The sequence below is a fragment of the Ursus americanus genome, chromosome 7 (assembly GCF_024610735.1).
Source record: "Ursus americanus isolate L20-20 chromosome 7, mUrsAme1.1.p, whole genome shotgun sequence".
Lineage (NCBI taxonomy): Eukaryota > Metazoa > Chordata > Mammalia > Carnivora > Ursidae > Ursus > Ursus americanus.
The window spans coordinates 16,219,398-16,246,469 of record NC_142133.1 but is presented as its reverse complement, the minus strand read 5'-3'; the positions used below and the strand labels follow the sequence as shown (position 1 = coordinate 16,246,469).

Here is a 27,072-nt window from a genome sequence, read left to right as displayed (position 1 = left end):
AAAATAAAGTAAAATCATTGCTCTAAAGCAAAAAAAAAACAAAAAAACAAAAAAAAAAAAAAACCAAACAAAAACAAAACAAACCAAAGAAATGGTCAGAAGCCAAGAAGGGCAAGCACTGTTATGCCTATCAGCGGTGAATGCCATAAAGGAAAACAACTGTATTTGCATTAGTTTGGGTTTTCTTAAGACAAGAAAAAGACTGAATACATTCATGGTCATGGAAAAATAGAATCTCAGAGTAAAGATGAGACAAAACTGGAAACGGCAGATTCCTAACGACACCGTCTGAGCACCGTGCCCGAGGCTCTCCCCCTGTGAAACGTCCCAGTATATGAGACCGTAACACCCCACCCTGTTTTGGGTCAAGTTAGCCTCAACTGTGTTTCTGTCACAGGTGACTAACACACAGACCTGACTAGAGAGTGCTGTCCTGGCCTGGGGCTTCCTCACGGGCAGAATCCAGGTCTCTCTCAGCCTCGCGTCCCACACCGTACTTAACACGCCGCAACAGGTCCTCAGGATGAACTTACTGGACGAGCTGTAGGAATAGAGCCCCCAACTCTCTCCTGCCCTGCGCCCCAACAGCCAACTGACGACCATGCCCCCAACACTTCCCTTCCCCATCTCTGCCTCCCTCGTTTTAGGCTTTCCCTCTCGAGTGGATGACCACATCAGCCTCCCTGGCCTCCCTGCCTCCAGTCTTGTTCTAATGCAGCCTGCACACTGCTCCCAGGGTGATCCTTCCAGAAATCCACCGCTTCAACCCTTCAGGGGTCCCCAGTGCTACAGGGTGAGGTCCAAACTCCTGGTGGTCCATACCAGCCCCTGTAGGATTCCATCCCTGTTACTGGGCCATCCTTGGTGCTCGCCATGTGCTACAGGCTGAATATTTGTGCCCCCGGCCCCCAGGTCCTATGTTGAAAACCTAGCGTCCAAGGTGATGGTATTCGAGGCAGGGGTCTTTGGGAGGTGATGAACGGGATTCGTAGCCTTATAAAAGAGACCGCAGAGAGCTGCCTCACCCCTTCTGCCATGTGATCACAGCAGGAAGGCAGCAGCCTGCAACCCGAAAGAGGGCCCTCACCATAAACCAACCGTGCCGGTGCCCTGGTCTCAGACTTGCAGCCTCCGGAGCGGTGAGAAATAAACGTGTGCCGTGCGTAAGCCTCCCAGTCTGGACTTCGTTATAGCAGCCCGAGCTACGACACCGCAGCTGCTGCGTCCACACCAACCTTTTCCAACTGCTGACCTTGTTCCCGTTGTTCCTCCTGCCTGGAATGCACCCCCCCACCTAATCCCCCAAGTCCACCCCGAATCACCTCTTATCTTCTGCCCCTCTGAGCGCTGCTTCCTCTATGGAGCCCCTCCTACTACACCCTGGTATGACCAACCATTCCCTCCTGGGGCCCCAAGTCTATGCTGGACATACTCCTACCCCACGTTTCCTCACACGTATTTCTTCACACGCTTGCCCAGCCAGACTGTACGCTTTTAAAGGCATCAACCATCTCACATTCATCTTTCTACCGATTGGCACACGGTAGGCACTCAGCAAGCACTGGCCAGCTGGCGGAAGAAATGGCAAGCCCGATCCTGCCTGAGAGAGTACAAAGTGCCCTGCAAATACAAGGTAAGGAATTACCGTTCTTCTTGGCTAGATCCCAACTCATATGGGTCACTCATTAGTGACCTTGCCCTCTGCCAGGCTGGGGCGTGAACAGGGCTGAAGGTCGGGGTGACTCGGCCCAGGTGAAGGCAGGCATGGAATGTGAAGGACCTTGCTCGACACAAAGACTCAGTGACCATGGTCACCGAGTGTCAACAGGCCTCCTGCCAAATGACTCATGACCAGGAGGGAAGAGCTCTTCACTCACAAGCGTTAAACGGGGCGGAGGATAGTGGGAGTCCTGGAGGAGACGCAGAAGGCAGGCACCCCTGCTCACCACGGGTGCTGGCCCTGCCCCTCCCTGCCCCTCCTCGCCAGCTGTGGGGCCTGCCCACCCTGCAGGAAGGTGGGACAAACCAACTGTTCCAAGGCCCGGCCTGGGAGACCAATCACAGCCATTCCAGAAGGCCTACAGTGGACACTTCAACACAGGCACTCTGCGGCTTCCCCGAGACACACGCTGCTGGCTGGGCTCCTCCCTGCCCCACAGCTGCGCCCAGACCTGGGGTGGATGACGCCAGCCGCCCGACGGCTCAGGCTGCCTCCAGGGGGCTGGCCACCGCAAGTGGTGAATCAAGTAACATGTGCCAGGGGGGCCTCCACTGTCCATTGCTTCATTTGCTCCCTCCGCGCCCAGCAGCGGCCTCTCTGCCATACTTCTCTGGAAATTCTCAGTCCCATCCTCCTGGAAGACTCACAGCAAAACCACCCCCTCTCTGAAGCCTTCTTAAGTCTCCTGATCTCAGAAACAGCAGCACATTTTCCCTGCATCTCCACTGCATATGCCTTTTTCCTTCCCTGGAACCATCCTCTCTGCCCATTCCTGATTGCTCTTGGCACCCAGTGAGAGCAGGGCCTGCTGACCGGTGAGCGGCTGGGTATGGAGCTGAATGCACCCGTTCACTTAGGCTGAGGAGACAGCCCGCGGGCCTTCTCCTGCTCCACTTACAAAATGGTGTTTGCTGAATTCATAAGCAAACTGTGGCATATTCATGCAATGGAACACCACTCAGACATACACTAAAGGACAAATTCTTTTTTTTTTAATGTTTTTTAATTATATTATGTTAGTAAAGGACAAATTCTTGATATACACACACCATGAATGAATCTCCAAGAAATCAAGGTGTGCAGAAGAAGCCAGATATCAAAGACGTCCGTGCTACAGGATTTCACTTACATGGCGTCCAAAAAAGGGCAAAATTATAACCTGTAGTAACAGAAACCAACCAATCACCAGTCATTGCCCGGGGGCTGAGGATGGGGGTGCAGAGCGAACCAAGTGGAAAAGGGCCTGCAGGAAACTTCTGGGGGTGACGGCAATGTTCTTTGTCTTTACTGGGGTATTGGTTACGTGGGCGTTTACATCTGTCCAACTCACCAAATTATACACCTAAGATCAGTGTACCTCACTGTATGAAAATTCATCAAAAATAACGGACAGGATGCCTTCCGGGAAGGAAGCAGTTGTGAGAGCAGAAAACTACAAGATCAAGGTACAAGTGCTATGGTCACTAAGGTGGTCCTCTATGAAACAATCCCCAATATACATGAGACCAAAAAGCTTCCTGAAGCTGGCAGTGACTTTTCCTAATGACGGTCACAGTCTAGTCATCCAGTTCTACCCATAAAAAGGGGTTTCTTGACCTTACGTTTGCTTTTTGACACCCATGAAGGTCCATTTTCCTGTCCACAAATATCTGATGGGAAACCCACCGGGCCCTCCAACCCTTGGGTCCCTTCACCCTCTGCCCCGTGAGTGTTTCTGCACCAGTGGCCAAACCACAACACTAGATCCAAGATGACACGGGCTGCTCCTGAGCCCAGCCCCCAAAGGACCCCAGTGGTTGTCACACAGCCCTGTGAGTGGGCAGGAAGCCAGGGGCTGCCAGGAAGCACAGGGCACTGCCTCTTGATCCCACTGGCAAAGGGGCCTCTCTGTGAAAACACGCAGCCCTACGAGCCAAGGGAGGGCCCCTTTCAAGAACAGTGCTTGGTTTTTCAGTAAGTCGGAACTTTTGGTTTGGAGGCAAGCTGATCTGGTTTAGCCCTGGGCTCAGCAGCAGGCTGGTCCCTGCCTCTTCAGGCTAAGATGACTCATCACATCACAGATGGGCGTCTTTCCAAGAAGCCCCGCCCTTGGAGCCCTGGGCCCTCGCTGCAGAGGTGGAGAGCACAACGTTTCCTCCGCAATGGAACTTTCCAGTTGGGTGGACCCCTCCATCCCCTCCTACCCAGTTGGTCCAAGGACACAAGGCACCCACAGAAGACAAAGCCCAGAGTTAGGTACCTGGGTTGGGGGGAAGGAGAAGAAGAAATGCAAGTCATCACTTCAGCCCTCAGGGAGGAAGCCTCATGCCAGGGAGGGAAGAACCCTTATAAATCACACTCCGAAGCAGGCCATTGTGGGAGTGCAAAATGGTACAGCCGCTGTGGCAAGCAGTGACAGTTCCTCAAAAAATTACACACAGAATCACCTTATGAACCCAGCAAGTCCACTTCTGGGTGTAGACCCAAGAGAACTGAAAGGAGTGTCTCAAAGAGGTATTCATACACCCATGTTCACAGCAGCATCAGTCACGATAGGCTAAAGGTAGAAACATCCCAAGAATCCACTGATAGATGAACGGATAAAGAAAATGTGACACATGCATACAATGGAATATTATTGAGCCTTCAAAAAGAAGGAAATCCTACCATACGCCACATGGATAAACCTTAAGGCCATTACACTAAGTGAAATAGGCCAGTCACAAAAAGACAAATAGTGTATGATTCCGCTTCCGTGGAGAACTTAAGTAGCCAATTCCTGGAGACAGGAGAACAGCAGTTGCCAGGGGCTGCAGAGAAGGGCAAACGGGGAGATGCGCAGTGCCTACGGAGTGGGGGTTTTGCAACATAAAGAGTTCTGGAGACTGGTTGCACTGACTATTTGTAACCCTACTGAACTGTATGTACGCTTAGAAGTGGGCGAGATAGCGAATTTTATGTTACATGTATTGGACCACAATTAAAAATAAAATCTTTTAAAAACTAGTTAAGATGCTTAATTTGTGTTATATATATTTTACCAGTGTTTTAACCTACAGTCTTAGTTTCAGGTGTACAACAGTGATTCAACACCTCCATACGTCACCTGGGGCCCATCACGACACACTCCTTACTCGCCCTCCCCTCTGGTAACTCTGAGTTTGTTCTCTATCGTTAAGAGTCTGTTTCTTGGTTTGTCTCTCCCTTTTTTTTTTTTTCCTTTGCTCATTCTTTTTGTTTGTTTCTTAAATTCCACATATGAGTGCAAGCATACAGTATTTGTCTTTCTCTGACGTATTTCGCTTAGCATTGTACTTCCTAGCTCCACCCATGTTGTTGTAAATAGAAAGATTTCATTCTTTTTTATGGCTGACTAACATTCCATTGTACCTATACACCCCATCTTTATCTATTCATCAGTGGATGGGCACTTGGGCTGCTCCGTATCTTGGCTGCTCCGTATCTTGCTGCTATAAATATGGGGGAGTGTATATCCCTTTGAATTAGTGTTTTTCTGTCTTCTGGGTCAACACCCAGTAGTGTGATTACTGGATCGTAGGGTAATTCTGTTTTTAACTTTTTTTTTTTTTTAAGATTTTATTTATTTATTTGACAGAGATAGAGACAGCCAGCGAGAGAGGGAACACAAGCAGGGGGAGTGGGAGAGGAAGAAGCAGGCTCATAGCGGAGGAGCCTGATGCGGGGCTCGATCCCAGAACGCCAGGATCACGCCCTGAGCCGAAGGCAGGCGCTTAACCGCTGTGCCACCCAGGCGCCCCTCTGTTTTTAACTTTTAACCTCCACACTGTTTTCCACAGTGGCTGCCACCAGCTCGCATTCCCACCCACAGGGTAAGAAGTCCTTCTTCTCCACATCCTCGCCAACACCTGTTGGTTCTTGTGTTGTTGATTTTGGCCATTCTCACAGGTGTGAGGTGATCTCTCACTGCGGTTTTGATTTGCATGTCCCTGATGATCAGTGGTGTTGAGCACCTTTTTATGTGTCTGTATATTTTACCAATTTAAAAAACGAAAAATAAAAAACGAAAAAGAAGGGAAAGCAGACACTTTGACTCCATACGCCAGTCTCCAAAAAGTACATACGCTTTGATCCAGTAACTTTACTTCTAGGAATTTATCACTAAAAAATTAATGACATATGCAAAAATTTAGTTTCCAAGATATCACGGCAGCACTGTTTATAATGGCAAAAAGATGAGATTTAACGTACAGTTCCAATAACAGGGGACAAGTTTGCTAAATTACAGTAGATTCTTACAATGTGATGATATGAAGCTTTGAGCAGTGATGTAGACATGTATTGGAAAATGGCTCATAAAATACTCACTTTAGAAAACAGATTATAAAATATGATTCTATGAATTCATTTTTGCTTAAAAAACAAACAAACATATATATCTACAGGAAAAAAGACCGGAAGGATATACCCAAAACGTTTATAGAGATCTAAGTCTTGGTTTCCTGAAACACAAAATGGAATTACTACCACTGCCCAACTCATGGAGGACCGTGAAACTGAAATTCCATGATGTTATATAGATCAGAACACATGCTCTAAGAGAATATTAAGTGGGGCTCATGGTGATCTCTCTGGAAGGGGTTTGGGCCTCCCCTGGAATGACAAACGAAAGCTCTGATTCAAGGAGGAAAGAATCCTTCCAACACCCCTCCGTTAAAAGTGCCAGAGTTCAGGCTAGATCCAGGTCTTCTGGCTTCAACACTGTCTGCTGTCTCGGCCCAGACTCCCTGTGTCTCCCCTTACCTGCTGTGAGCCCCACAGGGGCTCAGACTTCTGGCCAGCCCCTGGTGGCCCACCTTTTTTACACGAGCATATGATGGCTGAGTTATAGCCGTCCACCCTGCAATGGGATGGGCCCTCGTGTCGGTGCTGGTGACTCAAATGCACCCCTCAAAGCCTGCCTACACTCCACACCCCTGGCCCAGGAAGGCACTCAGTGAAGGCCAGGTGCATACACAAAGAATACGCCTAGCCCCTTCTCTAAGATGCCCCGGCAGCATTCCCCTCCACTTGTTCCTCCCCCTCTGGAGACCAGGCCCTCACTCCCAGGACTGCAGTGTGGGGCAGGGCAGCAGTGCCAAGAGTGCTGACCTGCTTCCCCACAAGGCCAGCGACCCACGCCCCTTTGCAAAGCAAGCCAAAATCAACAGCTAATTCCTGCCATACCAGAACTAAAAAAAAAAAAACAAAAACAAAAAAAACCCAAACCAAATATGCCACTATGTCCTGCCCGAGGAACAGCCTGGTGTCTTTATTTTCAAAGTTTCAATAAGCCATAAGTTCCCAGGTGAGAGCAGAATAGCTTGAGGTTGCCTTGACCAAAATAGAACAGAAAAACAAAAACAAAACTCGAGGAGAGAGGAAAAGAGAATTTGTGGATCATAATTCTTACAGTTGCTAAACGTTTTCGGGTTTTTTCTCACATTTTTACTCTCCACAGCACCTTCCCCATTCAGCACCTAGCTGTGGTATCTGGTGAGAACCGAGGCCATTTTGCCCCATAGCCAGGCCTGTCTTCTACCCATTAGCCGGCAGGCAAGCCTCTCCAGAGCATGGACTGCGGCCCCCCTGGTGCTGGGCTGTGAGTGAGAGGGAAACAGGGCAGGACTCGTGGCTGGAGAAATGGGGGGTCATTCCTCCCTCACATGTTACCACACACAGCTAGTGTCAGAGAAACGGAAGTGACACAGGCCTGAGGGGAGAGGCAGCCGTTTGCCATGGAACAGCCCTCTGAGAGGTGGACAGTGACAGCGTGGCTTGTGGGGCTGAGCCGGGTGAGCCTGACATGTTGGCCCTGGAGCTCCTGCCAGCCCATCAAAGCGGGGCTACCGAGGGCCAAAGTTCTAGAACACCAGCAGAGAGACACCCTGAGCTTTACTGCAAGGCTCTCAACGCCCCCTCATTTCCCAGTCAGTCTCACACCTGTCCCCACCCTTTGCTCTAAGAAGGTGTGATCACACCCCACCTCTCAGCAAGTCACCTCCATTTCTCCTGGGCCTTCTCTTTGGACTTTTCCTTTACCTGGAAGGCACTTCTTCAACTCATCTGCAGATGATTCCTCCTTCAGTTCAGGTTCCCCTCCAAGCTAACCTGGAAAAGCTCCACAACTGGCTACGGCTCATCACTTCACTCTCTGCAACAGAGTGATTCAATCCAACAAGTACTTTTTGGGCATCAGGGATGATCCCAAATGCTGGAGTCAGAGAGAGTCTGAGTTCACATCCTGGCCCGGTAATCCTGACCCAGTCACTACTGGTGTAACGTGGGGTGAGGCGGTGCTGCCTGAGCCCTGGGATTCTGCCCTGCATACCTTTCACCTACTTTGGTAACAGCACCCTGATTTTCCTTTGAGGAACCATCCCTCCAACTCAGTCCACAAGATTCAGGTGGAGAAATCCCATCTCTAGCACCAACCTAGAAACCTAGATGCTGGTAAATGTAACTGGTTCCAGGGTAGGCACGAGACCAAGCCAGGTCAATGAGGCACTCTCTCCTCCTGTGATTCTAAGTGCTATGAGCAGAACCATGTATACCTGGAGCTGCTGGGAAAGACATCAACACAAGGAGCCCCTAGATCCAGCTATTCCTGATGCTCACCTACCCCCAATGACTTTCTAGTTACATGGGTGTATACATTTACAGCACCTGCCTCCCTTTTGTTGTTGCTTTTCCAGCTAGTTGGAGTTGCATTTTTGTCATTAGAACCCTAAGTCTGATTATATGGAAACTGATCCCCAGAAGCATGATGTCAGAGGGGGCAATTTCTGAAGTGTAAGCCTGGCTGAGTTAAGGTCAGATATGAGTGAGGATTTACCATCTCCCAACTAAGAAACTGGAATTCTAGATACCCAGCAGCAGTAGTGCCCGTTGAAATGCAGCCTATTTTGTCTTGAGATGCAGGCTGTAGCTTTAGGGCATCTGGTAGAACATTTCAGGATATTAGCCTATGTTGGATACTTCCTAGGGTCCACAGTAAAGCCTACAAAAAAAGGGGCAAGCTTCACTCCTGGCAATCCCTCTGGACAATGCAGCTTTGTTAAGGGGCCTGTTTTGCTTTCGGACAATAATCCAAGGTGGCTGAGGGTCAAGTCAGGTTAATCAGGGTTGGAAATTCCTTTTTTTTTTTTTAGTAGGCTCCACGCCCAGCATGGAGTCCAACACAGGGCTTGAACTCACAACACTGAGATCAAGACCTGAGCTGTTATAAGAGTCAGACGCTTAAGTGACCAAGCCACCCTGGCACCTCTGGGTTGGAAATTCTCCGCTCCTGCTGAAGGTAGTGCCGTAGGAGACAGAAAGATGAGATACTATCGAGACCTAAGGCTGGGGCCTGGGAAAGGCCTGATCCCCCAGGATTTCACAAGGACCCTGTGCTGTGGCTCTCGTGTGTTGCTACAGGGCTACATGCAGCTTGTGGGCCAGAGGTGTGAGCACTCCCTGGCCCAGCCCACTGCTTACCCACTAAACTGTGGGCTGGCGGCTGACAGGGACCCTGAGGCCTGCTGCAGAGACAGAAACCTCTAGGCCTAGATCTAGAGCCAATGGTTTTGTGTCAATAAAACCTCTGGTGCTAGTTTCTCATCCATGGAGATGATCTGACGCCAAATGTCCAAAGCCTTATTACGAGGTTCTTCTGGAGAGCATTAGAGTCAGACCGACCCCAAGCCTGGAAAACAAGGCCTCAGACCGCTCAACTCTTAAGGCGATCCCAGGCATGTTACCCCCATTTGGAAGTGGGCTGCTAAGGAGCTGAGGCCCCAGACGGGACTTTGCAAATGCCCCTCTCAGGTGTGAAGGCAGAGCTCCCCACAGAAGTGGGGCACCATGGCCAGCAGGAAGTTCACTGCCCTGCCCCCGGCAGGCCACAGAAATAAGCTACAGACAGCCCCCTCTGGGATGTTTCCATTTCCTGATTTTCCCAAATGGTCGACTCCACTGACATTGTGCCCTGTCTGCTCAGGGACTGGACAGGAAAGAGTGGCACCAGTTAGAGCTTGTGACTCATGAGTCTGGCCATGGCTACCGCAGGCTTAGCCCCTCCTCCAGAGCGGCTGCTTCTCCCAGAGCCATGTCACACCAGCACAGACTTTGCTCACCTGACTGCCGTTCCCCTCAAGGGAAGGGACCCTAACTGTTCATGTGGGCATCCCTGGCAGGTGCGGGCTGAATCGACTGCTGGCAAATTTTACTTTCTCCAGGAAGACACGGGCCAGGGACCATGAGGGGTACAACGACCAGAGACCAGATGCCTGGCAGGAAGAACTTACTGACTTCGAACTGGGGAGACCGGGTCAAGGTCCAATGATCTCGAAGGAGAAAGAGAACGCTATAGGCTGCAGCTATCACCGAGGGAAGCCTGCTGGTGGAGGGGGCACCTGAACTGTGCCTGCAGGGAGTCAGGGCCATCTCTGTGCAGAGTAAATAAAGAACGGGCCTGTTGGGCACGAACAGCAGCTCAAGAAAAGGCAAAGGGCAGAACTCTGTAGACCACGTGGGACACCAGGGGCAGACCTCACTCAGCTGGAGTGTGAATGGCTCCAGGAAGGGAGAAGAGGGAGAGAAGACTGGGGGTGCAGAAGAAATGACCACCTGTCCCCCAGGATCTTCCAGTTCAGCGGGGCGGGCAGCCACGAGCACACAGAATCAAGACGGGTTCCGCCAAGGGCTTCACAAGGGCAGGCGGCACTGCGGACAGACCTTCTGAGAAGGGCCTCGAAACCAAATTCTTCTTGATTGTTCTTCAATACAAAATAAATGGAAGATGTTCTCCCAAAACAAACCAAGATGGTGGTGGGGCAACACCATGAAAAACAGATATCTACCGGGCGCCTGGGGGGTGCAGGGGGTCAAGCGTCTCACTCACAGTTTCGCCTCAGGTCATGATCTCAGGGTCGTGAGATGGAGCCCCGCATCAGGCTCCGCGCTCAGCGTGGAGTCTACTTGAGTTTCTCTCGACCCCTCCCTCTGCCTCTCCCCCACCCCACCGTGCTCACTCTCAAATAAATAAATAAATCTTAAAAATAAAATAGATATCTATCATCTGTACCTGGAATGGGCTGGGAACATTGCCTTTCCCAAGGCTTTCCCCTGGTCTGACATGCTTGATCAGGGGGCGGGGGGCCGGCAGAAGTCACAAGGGGGCCACTGCAGGGCCTGGGGAACAGGGTGGGAGAGCGGCAGACTTGCCACTCCAGAACACGGTGACTGATGTCGACACAGAAAAGGAAGTTTTCTGACCAAGTCGCCCAGCAACACCACTGCTCCGGGCTGTTTCTGCACTGAGAGGACCCACAGGACGGTGGTACAAGGCTTCACCGGGGGCTGCAGCTCCTAGTCAACCCAGGGCTAACGGAGGCCAGGAGAGGCTGAAGCCCCCCATCTAACCAAGGCCCAGGTAGGCTCCCTTGTGGGCCACCCTCAGGGACAGAAGCACAGTGCCCATAGGCATCGTCCCTCCTGGCTGGCCCCTGGGTTCTACAGGAACTGCTGGGAACCTCTCCTTTGTCAGGGGCTCCTGGACCACCCATACTCTCCTTGTCTGCGTGAACCTGTCTCAGTGGTAACTGTAATCTGCCCCCCAGGCAGGCTCCTGTGTCACAGCCACCTGGCCATCAATCTAAGCTCTGCTACTTATAGGCCTCATGACCTTGGACAAGCCTCAATTTCTTCATCCATAGAATGGGCATCACAACTGCCTCCCCCCTCATAGAGTAAAGAAGAGGATGAAACCCTTACGGAAGCTGGAGGGTTGTGGAAGCCCCATGCGATACACACACATACGCAGGTACCGTTTCTGCATTCCAGACGAGAGAAACCCAAGCCTACTGCAAGGGCCCCTTCTCTCGAACACCTCCGTTGGTGTCTAGGGCCCTCCCTGAGAATCAGAAAGCATCTTCTGGTCTAGTTCACGTCTCCGACTTCAGAGAAAGGCCTAGGCCTTGTGAGTGATGCCTCAGAAGGACACACTGCCAGGTCCCTCTGCCATGAAGGAGAAAGTGGGTGAGATGCACGTATTCTTATGTCTTTTGGGCCCCGAGCCCGCTCCCAACTCCCCTAACAAGAAGGAGCTCCACGCTGGAGATACCCACACACATCCCCCACTAAGCCTCCAGGCCTGCCCAGCTCAGGCTCCCCCATGACACATGGCCCCATCCTCCTTCCTCCAGCCAGGTGTGCCGAGAAAACCCCCTGCCCCGCTGGATGGTACCAAGGTGGAACCATCAAGCAGAACCCAGCACAAAATGGTAAAGAAGCTTGGTGTAACAGCCTGGTCCAGCAGGCTCCGGGGCAAGGCCACCTGGAGATGGACAGAGCCTGAAGGTGCGAGCCTGCCTCGGGTAGAGCATTCTGGTTCAAACACAAGCTGACTGCTGTCCTGGGTAAGGCACTCCACTTCCGTCCGCCTCGACTTCCACGTCTGTAACATGAGGGATTGGCCTACACTGCTTCTATGATCTCCCTCCATCTAGGATTCTGAGCAGCACTCCTATGGGGTATCTACAAGCTCTGGCTGCCCAGCTTCAAATCCCAGCTCTGTCATTTCCAGTGAAATCCATGAGTCCCTTCACCTCGTCAACCGTAATGCCTCAGCTGTAATAAGGGAGCGAAAAGAACACCTACTCAGGGTTACCGTGTGGCTTCAGTGAGGGCAGGGCGTACCTGGCACTGAGCAAGGGATTCGTAACTATTACTCTGTGAATTCTCTGGCCTTCTGCCACCACCATCCTTTCAATGGACTGAATGTGTGTGTCTCCCCCCAGCTCACATGTCGTACGTAGGCCTAACCCCCAACTGACGGTGTCTGGAGATGGTGACTTCGGGAGGTAATGAGGGTTAGATAAGGTCATGAGGGTGATGGGATTAGTGGCTTTATAAGAAAAGGACAGAGAGAGTTGGAGGAAAGGCCATGTGAGGGCTCAGCGAGAAGGTGGCCATGTGCAACCCATGCAGAGAGCCCTCACAAGACACCAAACCTGCTGGGACCTTGATCTTGGACTTCCCAGCCTCCAGAACTCTTAGAAATAAATCTCTGCAGTTGGAGCCACCCCATCTGCAGTATTCTGTTATGGCAGCCCAGCAGATTAAGACAACCCCATGACCCACCAGCCTCATCCCCTACTCTCTGCATGGGAAAACCCACTAGGTCCCCCCAAACCCAGGAAAATCAACATCATGCACACCCTGGAGGCCACATGCATGATCTCAAGCACACACAGGGTCAGGTCAAACTCAGCATGCCAAGCAGCAAGGTGCAGTCATTGCAACAGGACAGGGAGGACAAGCAGAGAGGAAGCAGGCACATGGGAGGCCACGCGCAGTCAGTGAGAGGCGGGGAGCTAACACAGGCCACGACCGAGCAGCCCACACCAGTGGCTCTTGGCTCCTTACCTCCCCTGCAGGACCTCTGACCACCAGGACTGTGTTCCCCCAAGAAGCTGGAGGCGTGCTGGAAAGAGTAGAGAGCAGGAAACAGGGAGCAGTAGGTAGAGCCAGGTCTACAGGAAAAAGTGCTGGAAAGGGCCCCCATGGAAGGGTGTTAGGTTTGGGGAGTCCACGGCAGAGTGGTTTTCAAGAGGCCCAAAAGACCCAAACGCTAAACGAAGTACACCCCCAAGACTGGCCTACGCCGGGGCCCAGAAAAAGGGATAAGAGAGCAAAGGGGAAGGTCCCACGTACTGGATCATGCCATATGGCCCCCTGCCCTCCCACACACTGACGCTGCATCTGTCCAGGGTGACAATCTCAGCAGACTTCCTGGGATGATGTGAACTGTCTCTCCAAAGGGAAAGGGACCCAGGGGTGGACACACAGCCCTCAAGCAAGAGCAGGGTCAAAGGAGGCTGTGCACTGCACGGATGTCAGTCAGTCCCCTGGGACCCTAAGGAGACAGAGGGGAGGTTCCAATCCTGGTTCCACCACAAATCTCTGGGCAACTCTGGGCAAGGTACGTATCCTCTCTAGGCCTCAGTTTCCTCATGTGTAAGATGGACAGAATGTCCCTACCTACAATAGAGAAGAAGGTGACAAACACTCTACCATCTCAGACACCCAATCCCCATGTGGCTATAAGCATGTCTAGACTTTTCTCTGGGGACTGGTTGGTGCTGGAATAAGGAAATGACCAAACATCTAAGACTCCTGACAACAATCTGGGCAGAGGGGCTCCTGGGACACCTCATTGCCACCAAGGGCCCCCCCTCAGGTCACTGTGATCCCAGGGTTCATAGACCCAGGGAAAGAGGAGCCTGGGGTCAGGCTTTTACTAACATGTAACCCCTTCGGGGTCAGTTCAATGGCACTGAATAGTATCCCATGTGAGCCACCATCCGCAGCCCCATATCATGAAATTTCTACATCACTGACCCTGTGTGCCTGGGGCCTCACCAGAACACCCCTCACTCTGGGAATTGGTTCTGACCTGCCCATCCCTGGATGCCACCCACAGGTACCCACGAATACCCAAGGAGGGACAGTCTGCTCTATACCATCAAGCACCCAACTGGTAGCCAATGTCAGTCACCGGCACCAGCCTGACAACAGGATGGCACGTGGTTTAAGTCTTTCTCAACCTCGTGACCCAGCGGAGGCCTCTTGGTTGTGGTTACCCTGTGAGGGCAGGTATTACAACTCTGGTTCACACATAAGTCAACTGAGGCCAGGAAAGTGACATGGTAACTTGCCCAAGGACGTGCAGGTGGGTGACTGGTTCTCGACAGAGCCAAGGTGAGAACCGGAGTCCTCTGACATTGGCCTGCTGGCTGCCATCAGCCCCCGCACACTGGCGTGCCTGGTCGCCACTGGCGTCCACCTGAGGGGTCAGCGCCCAAGCACTACTAGGGGTTATGTATCTTGGATACTGGCCCTGTAGGCCAACTGCCAACACGACATCTACGCCGCCGTGGCTGGCACCTGCACCTGGCACATGGGGGCCAGAGTGCAAAGAGCTGAACATGGTGGTGGGGAGCCAGGGCAGGCGCCCTCCGGCGCCCCAGCTGGGCCCGCACCTACCTTTGATGACAAAGGCCTCTGCCAGCAGCCGCATCTGGTACAGCGGCTTGTTCTCCATGGACAGGTCATCAATCCCGGCCCGTGCATACATGCTGATGGCATCTCGGTACGAGCCCTCCACGTAGTGCAGCTTGCCCTGAATCAGCATGGCCTCACACAGGTACTGCGGCTGAAAGGAACAAACCCATCAGCAGGTTCCTGCCTCGAAGCACCCCCCCCATACCCTGGGATGAACCCCTGCCTCCTCCCACGGAGCCATGCCGACTTGCCGAAGACCCTCCACCAGGAAGCCCTCCCTGGCTCTCAAGCACGTGTGACATCTCTCTGCTCTCCACACCTGCCTACACTATGGCTCTCACTGACCTTACGTGAGTGCCTAATTGTTGCATGTGTGTGTCTGTGTGTCTGTGTGTGTCTTATGCCCCCAACCAGACTCCAGCCAGCTTGCAGACTGGCTTGGTCTTCTCTCTCCTGGAGCCCCAGAGGTGTCAGCCCCTGGCTGGTGCTCAGGAATTCGCACCGGTTCTCAACACAAGTGGGGAGTCAGGGACCCAGCCGAGTGTTGTGGGGCCTGAAGCTCACATAAGCAGGGGCTTCTCTTTACATGCATATCTGTACAAATATAAAGTGAGGTGAAAGGCCGTGCAAAGAACCCGTGCAGGTAAGGGGCCAGCAGCTGAAGCCCCAGCCACAACAGCAGACCTGTGTGGGGAGAATGGCCCCATCAGCAGTGGCACAGGAAGGGCAGGAGAGCCAAGGCCTCCTGGGCCACTGTCCCCAAGTGCAGAGTCAAGTGCCTAAATTCAAACCTGTTTTCTTCCCTCTCTTTCTCCAGTGCTGCTTATGCCCTAATCTTCACCCCATACAGAGACTCTCAGGGCCTCCCTTGGGCCCCAGGAGGTCTGGTAGGTCCTGCCCCAAAGTCCTGCCCTTGGATGTGCGTCCGGCCTCGCTCCAAGATCTCCCACTTTCCATGACCACTTCTCTAGCCTCTGCCTCCATCTCTGCGCTCAGCTGGCCCACTGCCCCTTTGGGACGGGCTCTGGGCACGGCCCCCGCCACCCAGCAGCAGCTCTGTCCACAACGCTCCTTGGAGAGGCAGCGCTGGCCCCCAACCCAGCCTGTCACCAGCTGGAAGGGGCCACCCCTTTTTCCCTTCGGGAAGATCACAGTCTGGGGAACCTGTGGTCCCAGGGAAAGCCTCCACTACTCCCAACCACCTACGGCCCTCTCAGAAGCCAACCAAGAGAAAGGGAACACAGCAAAGCCAAAGTCTCCTCCCACACTAGTGTTTGGGTCATTGTAAACACACATTTTTCCCTTGCCTTTGCGCACACAGCTCCCTATCTGGAACAGTCTCCCCCTTCCCTTTGGTCTATCCAGATTCTCTTCCATCCTTTGGGAACTTGCCCAGGCCCACCTCTCCCTAGAATCCTCCCTGAATACCAGGAGACTCCTTCTGCTAGTGAAGTCCTATAACGCCTTTGCCAAGTGGACCCTCTCAGCCCCTGTGGGCCTGACCTGCTCGGACTATGGGACAGCTCTCCAAGGCTGACTATGTCAAGTGCATTTGCTAGTCTCCCCAAATGGGCCACCTACTCCCTCCACTAGGGCCACAAATTACGTACTCCCAGAACCTTGTGGCCCACGGTCTCCCCTAGCTGGGCAAAGATTCTGCTGTGCCCCATATTGGTTTCAAGCCACAGGCCCATTTTCTCACTGCCCGGGCTCATTTTCACCATTGGTGAGGGCGAGACAGTGACACCCACCCCTCACCTCCCATCACAACAATGCCAAGAGCATCAGAGCAACTCAAGTCCAGAAAAGAGCTTTGAACTTTTCTTTGGAAAGGAGTTAGATAAACACGGGGCATGAGTCATTATCAGTATTATCCTGGTCCACTGTAAATGTGGACAAGGGCAGCTGCGCTCAGAAGGACACACTTCAGGGTGTGATAACAGGGTGTAGCTCCTAGTGTCCCTGCTGGACCAATGGCAGCTGACAACAGAGCTTCCACCAAGCTGGGGAAAAATTAAGGACAATGTGAGTGCTTCATATGCTAAATTTACACTACTTAAAGAGCTTCCCTTACTCCTGAAAGCCTATCTGTCCTGCTTTTTCGTGTGGAGAGTTTCCTCTTTTATGGAGTGATGACCAAAGAAGATTGTACAGTTTTCCTGCTGTTGGGTGGGATTTTTGTTTGTTTGTTTGTTTTGGTTTGGTTTTTTTTTTTTTTTTTTGCTTTTTTTGTTTTGTTTTAATGTCCTTACTGGACAGAATTGGCTAAGTGTTGGCTTAATGACTAACCTTTCCTGGGTCTCAGTTTCTTCACCTGGAAAATGGGGAGAACAGTAACTTCCGCAACAGGTTACTGAGAGGACCAATGAGATGGTACAATGCCTGGTGCTGGGGAGGGGGCGGGGGAGGGCAGGGGAGCGGGGGGGGGGGGGGGCGGGGAACACAACTGAAGTTACAGCAAAAGTTGGAACTGAGGGGCACCTTGGTGGCTCAGTCATTAAGCGTCTGCCTTCGGCCCAGGGTGCGATCCCGGGGTCCTGGGATCGAGCCCCGCATCGGGCTCCCTGCTCCACTGGGAGCCTGCTTCTTCCTCTCCCACCCCCCCTGCTTGTGTTCCCTCTCTCGTTGGCTGTCTCTCTCTCTGTCAAATAAATAAATACAATCTTAAAAAAAAAAAAAAAGTTAGAACGGAGCTAGATGGGATCTTAGAGATCACGGGAAGTTCCAAACTGCCCTGAGGATGGGCCTCAGGACCACTTCTCCCCCTATCTCATCAAAGCTACCGAGGATACCCCGCACTCCGGCTGGGGCTTCATCTGCTGCCGGGAGAGACAGTCCCCCAGCCACACCATGGCCTTGGGGGTAAGACAGAGAATCCCACAAACTACTTTGAATATTTCATTGTACCTAATCAACGTCAAGTTTTTGGGTTTGGCCTGGATAACCGTGACTATCTGAGTGTTATTGGTGCCCGTGTATGTCCTTGATTATTAAAGCACAGTAAAATTTGTTCTTCAGAAATGTGATTTGGCGTGCAAATGGTTTTCCTGATAATATATGTGAATGCTATTCAGCCAACACAAAGAATGAAGTATTGGCATGGGGAAAGCTCCAAGTGAAAGTTCTTGTCAAATATGGATCCTATGACTCTAGTAAGGAAGAAAGCCTGATGTGTGTGTGTGTGTGTGTGTGTGTGTGTGTGTGTGTGTTCATTAACACAGAGCAAGGTGTGTGGGACACACACCAAATGGTGAGCAGCGCTCAACTCTGGGGAAGGGGGTCAGCAGGGGGATGGCAAACAAGAATTTTTATTTATTATTCAAACTGCTCATTTATTTAATGACGTGTTAACAATAAGCCTGATTCATTTTATTGTAAAAAAACAATTTTTAAATAGTTAATGGAGGGGCGCCTGGGTGGCACAGCGGTTAAGCGTCTGCCTTCAGCTCAGGGCGTGATCCCGGCGATCTGGGATCGAGCCCCACATCAGGCTCTTCCGCTATGAGCCTGCTTCTTCCTCTCCCACTCCCCCTGCTGTGTTCCCTCTCTCGCTGGCTGTCTCTATCTCTGTCGAATAAATAAATAAAATCTTTAAAAAAAAATAAATAAATAAATAAATAAATAGTTAATGGAGTCTGGAGAAGAAACAAAATTAAAAGGGGTTTTGAGGGGAAAAGGCTTGGGACCCACTAATCAAGTCCAGCCCTTTTGATTGGCAGATGAGGAACTGGAGGGCCCAAGAGGTCAGGGGCCGTGCTCCAGGTCAAACAGCTAGTTTATTTAATTCAATACAAAACCTCCCAGAGCTACGGTAATCCCTGTCGAGGAGTTTAAAGGCAATATCCTTAAACTCCCAGGACACTTCCCCCACAGAAAAAGCCCCACACTTCTTGGCCTGGTATTTCAGCCCCCGCTCACTGGCCGCAAAGTACCTCTATAACCTAATTTCTCACCATTCCCTCTCGCTTCTGCTGACTGACTACTTAAATGAAAGTCTTATAAGAGGAACCATTAAATGATACACTGTTTCCTTCTTGGAATGCCATATACTATCTCTATATGTCAACACCTCTCCCCACCTGCAAGGTCTAGCCACCCCCACCGCCGGCAAAGAGTCCAATTCTAGTACTACCATCACCCTGGGTTGACTCCCCACCTCACCCCAGGCAGTATCCCCCTTGAACTTGCCTCCTCATGTACACTACTCCTGTGGCATGTGTCACAGTCCACCTAGGATAATTTGCCAGGAGGACTTACTTGCCCAGTAAACCTGCAACCTCCCTGAGGGCAGGGTCCATGCTGGATTCCTCTTTAGCGCCCTCAGAGTACAATGCCTTGTGAACTCCGTCATCATAAATGCTTTTTCTTTTTCCTTTAAATATCTTATTTATTTACTTGTCAGAGAGACAGAGAGAGAGAGAGACAGCGAGCACAAGCAGGGGGTGTGGCAGGCAGAGGCAGCGGGAGAAGCAGGGTCCCCACTGAGCAAGGAGCCCAACGCAGGACTCAATCCTAGGACCCTGGGATCATGACCTGAGCTGAAGGGAGATGCTTAACTGACTGAGCCACCCAGGCGCCCCACCATAAATGCTGAAGTCAGTAAATCTATTGCTTTGGAACATCTCTTGATAAAATCACGTCCTCTCTGGGTCTCTAATGACATACCCATACCCCTGTCATTGCTCGGGATACACTGTAATCCAGATCAGTCTTTAATGTGCACAGGAATCACCGGGAGAGCTTGCTAACACGAAGATTCTAATTCAGATTTTGCATTCCCCAGATGACACCCATAGTGCAGGTGGGTGGACCATGCCTGAAGCAGCAAAGGTCTAGAGAAAACTGACTATACTTCTCTCCATACCTCCCCTCCGTGCCTTTTATACAGCAGGTGCTCAATAAATGCACAGACTTAAACCGGCTTACCCTGTTATTGAGCTCTTTTGTTGCTAGCCAACTTCACATGTTGGCCCGTTTCCAACTAGATCACAGGCTCACTGAGGTCTTATTTCGCTGGCACCCCCAAAGAGCCCAAAGGACCAGGCACATAGAACTAGAACTTAAACCACACGTATAATTTAAATTTTTCTAGTAAAATTTTCTAGTCACATTAAAAAAGGCAAAAATAGGGCGCTTGGGTGGCTCAGTTGGTCAAACGTTTGCCTTCAGCTCAGGTCATGATCTCAGGGTTCTGGGATCGAGCCCCGCGTCGGGCTCCCTGCTCAACAAGGAGTCTACTTCTTCCTCTGCCTCTGCCCTCCCCTCAGCTCATGCTCTCTCTCTCTCTCTCTCTCTCTAATAAATAGAATCTTTAAAGAAATAAAGGAAATATTTCTTAAAAATACAATAAAAAAGGCCAAAATAGATTAATGTTAATAAGATATATTATTTAACCCAGTCTATCCAAAATATTATCGTGTGAATGCGTAACCAATATAAAGAATTAATCATCTTTAACGTTCTTCATTTTGTGCGAAGTCTTCGGATTCCAGCGTATGCTTTACACTTACAGCCCATCTCAGGTTGGTCGGGCTCCATTTCAAGTGCTCGAGAACCACATGCGGCTGGTGGCTACCGTACTGAACAGCGCAAAGCCAACCCCTAAGGGAGACTTGCTGCTCACATGACCAGATGACCCAGGGACCCTGCCTGACAGCAGATGGGAGGCAGGAGAGAGAGGAGAGGAGGGCGCCGAGGACTCACAGACAGCCTCCCGTGGTTAAGGATACTACTCAGATGGTTTCTGGCTTCATTCATCTTCCGCTCATTCTTCTCGGGCAAAGGGAGGGAGTCTTTTATCTTGGCGTGGTTCTCCTTCAAACACTGCTCCAGGAGGGCCTCGGCCAGGAGCAATTTCCCAAAGTCATCTGAAAAACAGGGCAGGGATCCCCTCAACATGGTACATCCCCTGAAACCAGCCCATGTCCCTGTAGCCACCTAGCCGCGCCGCCACCCCAGCCCCTGCCCCAGAGCAGCCCCAATCTGAGAAAAGAAATAAAGACCCAGTTTTCATAAAGTTAAACAGCCTTGAGAGAAAAAACACAGGCATTCTATCATGCTCACCGTACAAATTGCCCCTTTGGGTTTATTTTCTGTAGTTTAGTGGCTGGGGAGGCAAAGTTCCCAAGACTTGGGACAAATTCCCAGAATTTCAGAATTTAAAATGAGGGACAAAGTCACACCCATGCCCCATTGTGGGTAATAAGTTCTTAGACCAAGAAGGAATTCCCCCCCCAAAACAACCCAAGAGGAAAAATATAGGAGGCGGCTTAATGCATTTTCATGAGCTCCTAATTCCGTGTAACCGTAGTCAGTTTTCTCCATTTTTACGGTATTTTAACATAACCAGGGATAACCTAGCAACGAAAGCAAAGAGTTAAGGCGGGAAGCAGACGTACTAGTAGTGTAGGAGGGCAAATCCTTGGACATGTCTAGTCCTGGCCCTTTCTGGAGTTTTCTCACCTATGTCAGCCTATCTCCAGACCTCACCGCCTGGCAGGGGAATCTGTACTGTTTGGTTCTATTTGCTGCCTCCCCACACAGCACTGAAAACTCCAGGCTTGTGACCACCACATTCCTGCTACCTACAGCAGAGGCGACCGGGGCATGGGTGGGATCCCCAGGGCTCAGTGCGTAGGCTCTGAGGTCAAGCGTGGTTTCACAACCCCAGTGGGGTGGCTGTGCTCAGTGTGACCGGTTCACTGCCCCTCTCCTGCAACCAGGGTGAGGATCAGGCCCACCACTCAACAGAAGCGCCCAACAAACAGCTGCCAAGTGAATCCTCTCCACGCCTGGGTGAGGAAGCCAAGAGGCTCAGGGAGTCACGTGCCAACCCAAAATGCCTCCAGGAAGGGCGGCCTGGTCCCCAGCCTTCACAGCGCTCTTTCCAGTTGCTAGGATGGCATTCTTAGACCCACCCAGGAATGCCACTCACTCCTGACTCTCAGGACCACTGCAGCTTTGCTCACGACTCAAAGCCACGGATCCCCAATTGCGGGCCTCTGAAGAGTCTTTCCCCAGAGAGGAGATTCCCCAAAGAGAAGAGCCTGAAAGCCCAGATCCCAGAGAAGAGTCCCTGGAGGTTTGCCCTCTGAGGACGCCACAGCTTGTTAGTGAACCTTTGCTGTCTCCCTCATGATTTTGAAAATTAACATTTGGAGGAAATGGCCAAAAAAGTACTTTGTCCAAGCCATCATCCAACGCTGGTGGAGAAGTTGGTGGGATCTCCAGAAAGGGCGATTTGATGACATATATCAAAATTCTTCTGTGCACCCCATCGACTCTGCCACCCCACCGCTATAGGGGGCTTGACACGTGTGTAAAACGACTGATACAGAAGGTCGCTCCTGCAGCGTTAGTTAGAATAGCAGAAAATTAGAGACAACTTTCATGTCCATCAACTGGAGGAGATTAAATAAAGCACAGTTCTTCCACGAGAAGGGACCCCACGCTGCCCTAGCAAGAAACGAGCAGCTCTGTCTCTGCTGTTAAAGGATGAATTACAAGACAAATCAGCAGGAAAGCAGAGTGCACACAGTGGCCACAAACGTGTGTTTATGTACAAACCCGTGACAGGACACATACATATCCGATGGCCTTTCTGGCTTACGGGGAAGGTGGCTTTTCACTCTTTACTTTTCGGTCCCTTTGGAAGGTTGAGCCATGTGAATATATTATCTAGTCAAAAATAAAACCCAAGTCAACTCAAGAGTGAAAAGCCATCTTCTCCATTTCCCAGTGTCAGCTAGGAGGAGGGCTGGGCTGCTGAGCCGTGGGGAGCCAGAGCAGCGCTCCGGAGCTGTGGGCCGCAGGGCAAGCGGCTCTCCTCTCCAACCTGGCTTGCACCTGCTCAACCAGAGGTCGAGCTGGGAAGCTGCTCCTTCCGAGGGAACTGAGGCCCCCCCTCCACAGTCCCTCCCGGGCTGGTTCCTCCCTCACCAGGCCCTGCCTCCTCGGGCCAACTACCTGCCCGAGCTCCCCACAGCAGGAGCTGGCTCTGTCGTTCCTTTCATGCCCCGAGAAACCAGCTTCCTTCCCAGCAACCCAGAATGCATTTTCTGGGAAATACTCCCCAGGGGACCCACCTCTCCTCAACAGAATGGGCGTGTCCTCTGAACACGTGCTGCTCAAAGTGCGGCGGGCGGACTGGGGTGGGTCCAGGTCTGGCACCCAATCCCACGGAGGAGACGAGTTCAGTTCAGAGTGCACGTTCAGGGACATTGATAAGAACGTGACAAAATAATTTTGAATCTGTTGACTTGAAAATGAAAAAAAACGAGAGGCAGCGGTTTGTGTATCTTATGAAAGTATCAGAGCACAACACATCGGGAATTAAAAAAAAACAAACCAAAACATGAAAGTAATCCCTCACCACGGATGGCTTGAGAGGCACTGCCCTGAACCCTAAGAGTCCCTTTTACGGCAAAAGAGGGATCAAGATTTGCTGAGGGCCCCCTGAGTGCCGAGTACTTCATTACACAGTACCCTTGAAGCTGCACGGCCCTAAAAGGTAGATATTACTCCCATTTTATAGACGATAATAAAGATAGGCAATATTTCTATGGTCCCAGCCCACAACAACAACATAATACCACATTCCACAACACAAGCTGTTTCCCCTGCGTCCCATGCGGAGTAGAGCTTCGGGTAGTGTAGAAATAAAGAAGCCTAAGGGCTGTAAACAGTACGATCAAAGATAATAGTAATTCCAAGTAATAGGACTTCCAAATAGGACTTCCAATAGCAATTCCAAGGGCAGGGATAAGAATTGTTCCTACTGTCACATACCCACGAGTTTCAGACTGTTCTGCCAACTAACACTTCCGGTCCTTCTCAAGCCTTTTTGCGGCTGTGTCTGTGTCTGTGTTTGGTTTAGTAGACATTCGGTAGGTGTTGGGAACTGAACTGACTTTGTTTTCATCCTTGCCCACATCTCTTGCCTCTCCATTCTGCCTTCCCTCCCCTTACTCTGGCCATCCCACCATTCCCAACTGGCCAATCTATGGGACCGAAGAAAATGTTAGAATTAAAAGTTCTAGATTTCCAGTTGTTCAATAAGAATCCAGGTGGATTCGAGGCTTTCCCATTCTTCCTTCTGAGAAGGTAAAACATGGCTTTTTATCATCTTGTCTGAAACCTACTCCCTATCCCGATTTGGATAAAGTGTTCCAGCTTCTCCCCTCCCAGAGGCATTAGGAAGACCTTCCTGACAGTGAAACAGATTCTGGGAGCCTAAGTGCGGATCTGGGAAGCACAGCTCAGCCCCCTGCCCTGGGCAGAGGCCCAGAGGAGGTCCCTGCTGAATGGTCCCTCAGACTCCCCACCCACCTGGTTTTGAACGCCTCTGGCAGCTAGCTTTCCATCTGCTCTCAGGGTGCCAGGTCACAGGGACCACTTCAAAGATACCTGCCCCTTCCCCAGAAACCACATTTGCAGGGTGGTGCCCCCTCTCCACAGCCTACCAATCCGCAGTCAGAAACCTGGGTCCAGCCAGGTACGCCCTTCCCCACGAAGTCAAATGGGGACACAGTGGTCTCTGCAGCTGCTTACCACACAGGACCACACAGGGCTGGGAACTTCTAACCACAGTGAGAGGAGGAAGAGGCCAAAACTAGTGAGAGGCCACCTGCCTCAAACACACCCCCTCTAACTCCAACTGAAGAAACACTCAGAACAATCTCCAGGAAAAAAAAAATCATTTAGTAAAAAAAAAAAAAAAAAAGATGGGGGTGACTACAGAGTAAGAGACTCTAGATGAATGGATAGATAGATGGGGGGCAGACATGTGATAAAGTCAGGACAGCTTAATTTTGCTGAATGTTTGAAATCCTCATAAAAAAAATACTGGGGGAGAAAAGAGACACCCCAACTACTACGCAAATGCAATGTGTAGGATCCCAATTGCAGCAAACGAACTGTAGAATTAAATCATTAGATTTGGAGGGAGGGTGTGTATGATAATGGTACGGTGGTTTTGTTTTTCTTTTTTTTTTTTTTTTTAAAGATTTTATTTATTTATTCGACAGAGATAGAGACAGCCAGCGAGAGAGGGAACACAAGCAGGGGGAGTGGGAGAGGAAGAAGCAGGCTCATAGTGGAGGAGCCTGATGTGGGGCTCGATCCCATAATGCCGGGATCACGCCCTGAGCCGAAGGCAGATGCTTAACCGCTGTGCCACCCAGGCGCCCCTTTTCAAAAGAGCTCTTATTTGGTCCAAAAAGAAAGGATCATACAATTGACTACATACAAATAGAAAACTGCAAAAAAAAAAAAAAAGAAAGAAAGAAAAAGAAAAAAGAAAAGAAAAGGAAGAGAAAAAGAAAGTTCAACCCACTATCTAAACCATTATCCTATCTTGTCCATGACATTCTGACTTACTGAAATCCTAATTTCTCTTTAGAATTCCTTTACTGTAACAGACCTCTGATCTTAATTAAGAAAAATGACTTTTTGTTTTACACTGGCTCCCGATGGTCGCCACTTCTTTACGTATGTGCTTATATACCACTGTAAATAAATCTCTTCACAACTGAAAGAAAAAAAGAGTTCTTATTAATAAGTACTTACTACGGTATTCAGTGCGGGGGGGCAGGTTGGGGTGTAGCTCAAACAAGATCATTCTTGAGTTCATAATCACTGACGCTGGTTAATGGATACATGGGAGTCATTGTCCTGCTTTTCTGAGGTTTTGGAAATTTTTCATAATATTCATTTCTTTTTCTTTAACCACTTGGAAGAGTTCTTTGTTTTTACATGAACCAACTCCATCACAGCCAGCCACACTCTGGGGTTCCCCTGCTCCATCCTGACCAAATCTAAACCGGATGTGTTTGAAAGAAAATGTTCTAACGGTGGCAACCACCTTCCCCCCAGGCAGGTGGTGGGGAGCAGCCTCCCCAGATTAGAGGGGGGAGGGGCCCCTCTGCCTGAGCACCTCCTGACGCTTCATTCCCACCAGACTCCAGAGAGGACCCCCCAGTGGGCCCTCCCCTTCTGCCCCCTGGACTGAAATAGATGGTCTGGGCGTGGTTTTTCGTCTCTGTAGGAAATCCTGCAGATATAGCAGGGCTCAGGGCCTCAGTTTGTAAAATGGGGTTCAACTGGGGTTTGGCTCCTCCCTCAATACGTTCCCTCTCCTCTCCCCAAATATGTAACTGTTGAAGCTTCTGGTCACTGACTTTAAAAGAGTCTAATAGACCAAGTGGTACAATAAGAACGTCCCTCCTAGGTTGAAGGGGGTCAGCATTCTACTGCTCCAAAAAACAGGCCCTCAGTCCCTCGAGTGATCAAGGAACCCCGAGGAGAGAATCAAAATAGCAGACAATCCAAGAAAATGCTCTACACATAGGTTTGGGAGCCATTTGTTTTCCTTTCTCCTGTGCGTCTGTGTGTGTGCCCGTGTGTGTGTTGGGATAGCGTATCCAGATTTAACAGTGGGAGAAAAATCATCTGCACAACCAAGCCCAAAAGTGGGCAGAAGAGACCCCACTACCCCCCTCAGTCTCCCTCTTTGTGCCAGGCAGTCCCCACAGTGAAGCCAAGCCAGGGGTTTTGTGCCCCACCCCCACCTTCACTAGTAGGGAGACTTGGTGGCAGGACTGAGGCTTGCACACAGGCTCTGTCACATACACGTTATGTGACCTCTTTGGGCCTTGGTGTCCCGATGTCTAAAATGGAGACAACTACTCCTGCTCTCCCCACAAGGTTGTTTACAAAAATTAAAAAAAAAAAATAGGGAAAGCACTTTATAACCATACCACATCATTTATAAACTATGCCATATTGGTGTTTCCCAATAATGCTTCATAGAATATGGTCAAGGCAAGTTTGAGAAATATGCTATTTATACTCCAACCTTGGCTTGTACATCATAGGCAACTGAACATATTAAAGGCTCTGAAGAGGCGCCTGGGTGGCTCAGTTGGTTAAGCATCTGCCTTCAGTTTGGGTTGTGATTCCAGGGACCTGGGATGGATCCCCACATCAGGCTCCCTGCTCGGCAGGGAGTCTGCTTCTCCCTCTCCCTCTGCCCCTTCTCCCGCTTGCGCTCTCTCTTGCTCACCCTCTCTCTCTCAGATAAATAAATAAAATCTTAAAAATAAATAAAAATAAAGGCTCTGAAAAGTCCTGCAGTTAAAAAAATTTTTAACACCCCTGAATCTATTAGGTCCAGTTTCTTTACTTTTTGGGCTCCCTAAGCTCTTTCTTCGTGGGATACCAATTAACTATGTAATTTCCTTGAGACCCCTAAAAAACAGTTTAGGAAATACAGACCCATATGAACTTGAGGAGGTCAGGCTCCTGTCTTG

General features: G+C 50.6%; 1 protein-coding gene across 5 annotated transcripts in view; it reads right to left on the bottom strand.

Annotated features, from left to right (window-relative positions):
• Positions 1–27,072, bottom strand: part of TTC7A (tetratricopeptide repeat domain 7A) — a 116,289-nt gene that overhangs the window by 86,905 nt on the left and 2,312 nt on the right. For 2 of the 5 annotated variants that reach the window (XM_087863372.1, XM_045787928.2), the window contains 2 exons: positions 20,468–20,631; positions 14,747–14,915 (listed from right to left, as the gene is read on the bottom strand). In XM_087863372.1, the coding sequence (XP_087719498.1) occupies positions 14,747–14,915; positions 20,468–20,631 (333 nt within the window). Of the gene's footprint in view, positions 1–13,126; positions 13,185–14,746; positions 14,916–20,467; positions 20,632–22,729; positions 22,814–22,848; positions 23,109–27,072 lie in introns of those variants that run through there. The other 3 variants (XM_045787929.2, XM_045787930.2, XM_045787933.2) reach the window with 3 other exon arrangements.